This window comes from Myotis yumanensis, unplaced genomic scaffold (genome assembly GCF_028538775.1).
Source record: "Myotis yumanensis isolate MYYU_CA2020_CCGP unplaced genomic scaffold, mMyoYum1.0.hap1 SCAF_10, whole genome shotgun sequence".
NCBI classification, from domain to species: domain Eukaryota; kingdom Metazoa; phylum Chordata; class Mammalia; order Chiroptera; family Vespertilionidae; genus Myotis; species Myotis yumanensis.
This window is the reverse complement of record NW_027223761.1, coordinates 27,164,685-27,170,684: the sequence shown is the minus strand read 5'-3', so window position 1 is coordinate 27,170,684 and position 6,000 is coordinate 27,164,685. Positions and strand designations below refer to the sequence as shown.

At 48.1% G+C, this 6,000-nt stretch overlaps 1 protein-coding gene across 1 annotated transcript in view; it reads left to right on the top strand.

Annotated features, from left to right (window-relative positions):
* The first annotated feature begins 325 nt into the window (after positions 1-325).
* The window catches only part of ANO5 (anoctamin 5), a 71,802-nt gene continuing 66,127 nt past the window's right edge, over positions 326-6,000 (top strand). The window contains exon 1 of the mRNA XM_070428153.1: positions 326-889. Coding sequence (XP_070284254.1) covers positions 376-889 — 514 coding nt within the window. The 5' untranslated portion in view covers positions 326-375. The remainder of the gene's footprint in view (positions 890-6,000) is intronic.

Genomic DNA, 6,000 nt, shown 5'->3' with positions numbered 1-6,000 from the left:
AGTCCCCAACTGGGAGGGGGCTCCCCGCGAGTGCCGCCGCTGAGGGCGAGGGCTGGGCAGATGGCAGAGGAGCAGGACAAAAGGCAGAGGGAGCAGCCGGCGGGCCGGCCGGGATCCGGGCAGGAGGGTTGGGAGCGAGTGCCGTCGGCGACGCCCGGGGAGTCCTGGACGTGGACCCGCCCGCTGGGATGGGACGAGCCGAGCCTGTCGAGCGCGGAGCTGTCGGCCCAGGGGAGCCAAGAGGCGGCGGGCCCCCGGGAGGGAGGGGCAGAGACTGACCCCGGGGAGGCGGCGGGGCCGAGGCCGAGAGACTCGGACGGTCGGGGCAGAGAGGAGGGGGCGGGCGCCCCGCCTGCGCGGCCGGGGGGCGGGGAGATGGAGGCCCCGGCGGCAGGGGCGGCGGCGGGGCTGGAGGCCGCGGGGGGCAGGGAGGGTCCCGCACCGCAGCAGGGGAGCGGGAGTGGAGAGGACCCGGGGGAGCCCGAGAGCAAGGCGGCGGAGCTGGACGACCGGGAGGACGGCTCGCTCTGGGAGCAGTACTGGGAGGGGACCCGGGAGCGCTACCGGAAGAGGGCGGCGAGGCACAAGTCCGGCAGCGTCCGGGAGGGCGAGTGGTGGTACCCCGTGGAGAAGAAGGCCAAGTTCCCGGAGATCGCGGGGCCGGAGGAGTCCCCGACGGGGTCGCTCTGGGACAGCCAGTCCCTCCGCGAGCGGAAGAGGGAGGCCCCGGCGGGTGAGTCCGCGGAGCAGCTGTTCCGGCGGCCCAAGCTCCGATTCAGTATCCAGTCCTCGAAGGCCGGCCGTCTCCCTTCAAACACCTCGTTCAGCATCATTAACGAGCTGGCGAAGATGGGCGACCCCGAGGTCCTGGAAGTGGTGAAGGAGGAAGGTAGGAGCCGGCCAAGGCGCGCGGGAGGAGGGTCGGGCTCTCGGGGGACGTTGGCGTGCCCTGTGCAAGACGGGGGGCTGCAAAGACCCCGCCCTGGGTGGGTGGGCGCCCCATGATTTTCTCCGCGGCTCCTGCAAGCCCCGACCCCCTAGTTCCCGTGACCCCCTGTGGTTCCAAGATCACCTTCCCTTTGCACCTCTGTGCGCCCAGGAGCCCGGGGGAAATGCTGGGAGGCGCGGTGAGCGCGCCGGGCATGTGAGCTTAGGTGCCCAGGCACCCAGAATAGAGTCTCCTACAGAGAGCCATTGCTTAGGGTGTATGACCTCGGACGCTTGTATGGGTGCTTTTTAAAAAATATATATATCTTTATTGATTTCAGAGAGGAAGGGAGAGGAAAGAGAGATAGAAACAGCAATGATGAGAGAGAATCATTGATTGGCTGCCTCCCGTACATTCCCCCACCGGGGATAAAGCCCGCAACCCAGGCATGTGCCCTTGGCTGGAATCGAACCTGGGACCCTTCAGTCCGCAGGCTGACGCTCTATCCACTGAGCCAAACCAGCCAAGGCTGTGTGGGTGCTTTTGCTTCTATTCGCGGATGGCTGCTGGAGCTGTGAGATCCTGGTTAATTGTGGGAGAGGCAGGCCCTGAGGGTGGAGATTCTTAAGCATGCACTTAGAGCACCGCTGTACCACCAGCTCTCATTGAATCTTCGGTGGAGAAATTATTTGCTCATTGTTTGCTAAGGCCTTTGCGCAGACCCATACTCTGTGGATCTGTTTTACCTTGGTACACACCTTTTTCTAAAAAGTCACCTATTTTCTGGGACTATCTCCAATGACGCTAAGTTCCCTTGATACCAGTCTGTTTTCTTGTCTTGTTTAGTGTTAGATCTAGACATGGACACAATCCTTTTAAGTAATAAGAGATCTATGCGGTCTTACTAGGTAGTCTTCAAAGGTACCAAGAAATGGAACGTATTATTGCATCTCCCTCCTCCACTTTCTTCACAGTTTTATTGATACAATGTATACACTATAAAAGTCATCCATTTAAAGTATGCAATTCCATGGTGTTTGGCATATTTACAGAGTTGTGCAGTCATCACCATAATCTAATTTTAGAACATTTCATCACCTCAAATAGAATCCTCTTAGTAGTCACTCCCCATCACCCGCCTTCCTCTTATTCTGTGCCTATGGGCAGCCACGCATTTATTTACTATAAATTTATATAGCAAACATAATCTATAATAACAAAAGTGTAATGTGCTAATTAGACAGGATGTCCTTTCGGACGACCTTCTGGATGAAGCTGGGGCTGCGAGGGAAGCTGGGGTCCCGGGTGCCAGAAGGAAGCCGGTGCCGGCAGCCAGGGGAAGGAAGACCTACTCTTGCATGAATTGCAAGTGTGATCATGTAAACAGAATCATATGATATGTGGTTGTTTGTAACTGGCTTCTTTTTCTTATCTTAATGATGTTGAAGTTCACCCATGTTGTAACCTATATCGGTGCATTATTCCTTTTTATTGCCAAATAATATTCCACATTTTATTCATTCATCAGTTGGTGAACATTTAGGTGGTTTTCACTTTTTTTTTTTTTTGCTATCATGAATAATGCTATTATGAATGATTATGTACAAGGTTTTGTATGACATTCTTTTTATTTTTTCGGTTATATACCTAGGAGTGGAATTGCTGGATCATGCAGTAGCTCTATAGTGTAAATTTTGAGAAACTACCAAACTATTCCAAGTGTCTGCATCATTTCATAATCCCACGAACAATCTAATTGTTCCACATATTGGTACCCACTAGCATTTTTGTTATCTATCTTAGCTATCACCATTCTAGTGTGTGTCAAATGGTATCTTAATGTGGTTTTGATTTGCATTATTTTCAGTGATTAATATGTCAAATATCTTTTCCAGTGCTTACTAGCCAATCATATATCTTCTTTGGAGAAATGTCTATTCAAATTCTTTGCCATTTAAAAATTTAGTTATTTGTCATTTTATTATTGCATTGTAAAAGTTCTTTACATATTCTGTATATATGATTTTCAAATATTTTCTCTCATTCTCTGAGAAGCAACTACTCCCTTTTTAAGTCAAAAAATAATTTAAGGATAGAGGGAAATAAAACAATTGAAAACTTTTAGCTTTGACTAATGGCTTTTCTAAATGATGCAATATATTTATTTGTTAGGGAAAATGATTGGTGTTCAGTAATGCAAAAGAAATCAAATGATTTTCGAATGTATAAAATTGGGGGTCCCTACCTACCAGTATATTTATTTTTTAAATGTGTAAAATAATAAATAAATTAGAGGTCCCTATATTTATTGAATGATTTTCTCCTTTGCTGAGAATTACTTTTTGTTGTAATTCCAGTAATTTGAAGGTCTTAATAGATATTTTTTTAGCTTGAAACATTCAGTAATTCCTTATAATCAGTCCTTCTGAAGTAAAGCTATGAGAAAGTACAACAATATGTCCTTCATTGAAGGCGTGGAAGAAAAATGTGAAGTATATAACTATATATAATTTAAAAAATCAATATGGCATTGCAGAGATTGACCATTATTATCTTTCCAATATTAGAAGTGTGATCTACTTTAGCCTCAGGATAACTTTGCTACTAGAATGTCATGGTGCAGCTTGACTCTGTCCCAGGAAGGTTTTAGAACTTTTCCAAAAAGAATTTCAGTTTTCCTTTTCTTTCTTTCTTTTTTTCTTTTCTTTGGGGGGTGGGGGGGAAGGCCGTTGTAATCTACACTAATAAAAGAGAAACATGGTAATTAGCGTACGACCGCTACCCTTCCCATTGGCTAATCAGCATATTCTTATGCAAATTAACTGTCAGCCAAGATGGCGGCCGGCAGCCAGGCAGCTGGAAGCGAACATGAGGCTTGCTTGCTCCAGTGACTGCAGACTCCAACGTTCCCCGCCTGACTTGCTGGCCTCTGAGTTGACACTCTAAGCAACTATGTACTATGTTGCAAATAAGAAGCTAAACAAAACCCCAGAAATCAGCTTTCAGCCTGCCGGGATCTCAGAGCTGAAGTTATACATTGTTTCGATTATAGAACAGCAAACAAACCAGATACGAAGCCTCAGAGCTAGAGCCAGAGCTAAAGCTGGCCCAGAATAAAATAAAAAAAGAGAGAAAAAAGGAGCGGTTGGGAGCATCAGTCAACAACCGCCAGCCTGAAAGCAGCCCTCAGCCCCTCACCCAGACTGGCCAGGCACCCCAGTGGGGACCCCCACCCTGAAGGGTGTGTGACCAGCTGCAAACAGCCATCATCCCCTCATCCAGGCTGACCAGGCACCCCAGTGGGGACCCCCACCCTGATCCAGGACACCCTTCAGGGCAAACCAGCCAGCCCCCAGGCCTCTATCCTATATAGTAAAAGGGTAATATGCCTCCCAGCACCGGGATCAGCATGACAGGGGGCAGCGCCCAAACCGCCTGATCACCCTGCAGCTCTGTGTGTGACAGGGGGCGGGGCCACAACCTCCCTATCCGCCCTGCTCTGTTCGTGACAGGGGAAGGCGCCCCAACCCCCCCCCCCCCCCCCACGGGCCCTGCTCTGTGTGTGACGGGGTAGAGCCATAACCTCCCCATCGGCCCTGCCCTGAGTGTGACAGTGGCGGCGCCCCAACCCCCTGATCGGCCCTGCTCTGTGTGTGACAGGGGGTGGTGCCCTAACTCCCCTATCGGCTCTACTCTGTGCGTGACAGGGGGGAGCTCCCCAACCCCCTGATGGGCCCTGCTCTGTGCGTGACAGGGGGTGGCGCCCCAACTCCCCAATCAGCCCTGCTCTGAGCCCGACCAGGGGCTGCACCTAGGGATTGGGCCTGCCCTTTGCCACCCGGGAGCAGGCCTAAGCCAGCAGTTCGTTATCTCCTGAGGGGTCCCAGACTGCAAGAGGGCACAGGCCGGGCTGAGGGACCCGCCCCCCCCCCCCCCCCCCAGTGCACAAATTTTGTGCACCGGGCCTCTAGTATATTTATATTTCCTCTCATTGTGATTGAAGCTTTGCCTCCAATTTGGGTGGAGATAGAAGAGGATATTGATATGGAATACCATATACACTTGATGGTTGATTCTGATGACTGTGCCTGCCCAAATTCCTGTTGACTGTTTTGTTTATAGATCCAGAATCCAAGTACAGGAGTGTGTGAATTGGTGAGGTCCAAGCCACTCGAATGACATTTATTTTTCTAAATGTTTTTCAATATGCGAATTATCTTGCTGGGTTGGCTTTACTTCTCATTATTAAGACCTCTGTTATTACTAGGGTTGTATGAAAAGTGCATTTCAGTGAGGATGTATTTTAAAATTTTTAAATTACAGTTTACATTCAATATTATTTTGTATTAGTTTTAGGTTTACAGCATAGTGGTTAGATAGTCATATATTTTACAAAGTGTTCCCCCTGGTATTTCCAATACTTGGCACCATACATAGTTATTACAATATTATTGACTATATTTTCTTTATATCCCCATGACCATTTTGTAACCACCAATCTATATTTCTCAATCCCTTCACCTTTTTCACTCAGTCCCCTAACCTCCCTTGCTTCTGGCAACCATAAGTTTGTCCTCTGTATCTATGAGTCTTCTGTTTTGTTTGTTCATTTAGTTTGTTCTTTAGATTCCACATATAAGTGAATCATACGATAGTTGTCTTTGTCTGATTTATTCACTTAGCAAAATACCCTCTAAGTCCATCCATGTTTTCGCAAATGGCAAGATGTCATTCTTTATTGTGGCTAAGTAATATTCCATTGTATATATGTACCCACATTTTTATCTACTCGTCTCTTGATGGGCACTTTGGTTGCTTCTTTAATGTGGATATCATAGATAGTGCTGCAATGAACATAAGGCTGCATATGTTCTTTCAAATCAGTGTGTGTTTTTTTGATATATACCCAGAAGTGGAAACCTGGGTCATAAGGCAGTTCCATTTTTAAATGTTTGAGGAACCTCCATATTGTTTTCCATAGTGGCTGCACCAATCTACATTTCTTCCAACAGTGCATGAGGACTCCCTTTTTTTCCACATCCTTGCCAACACTTGTTGGTTTATTTTTTTAA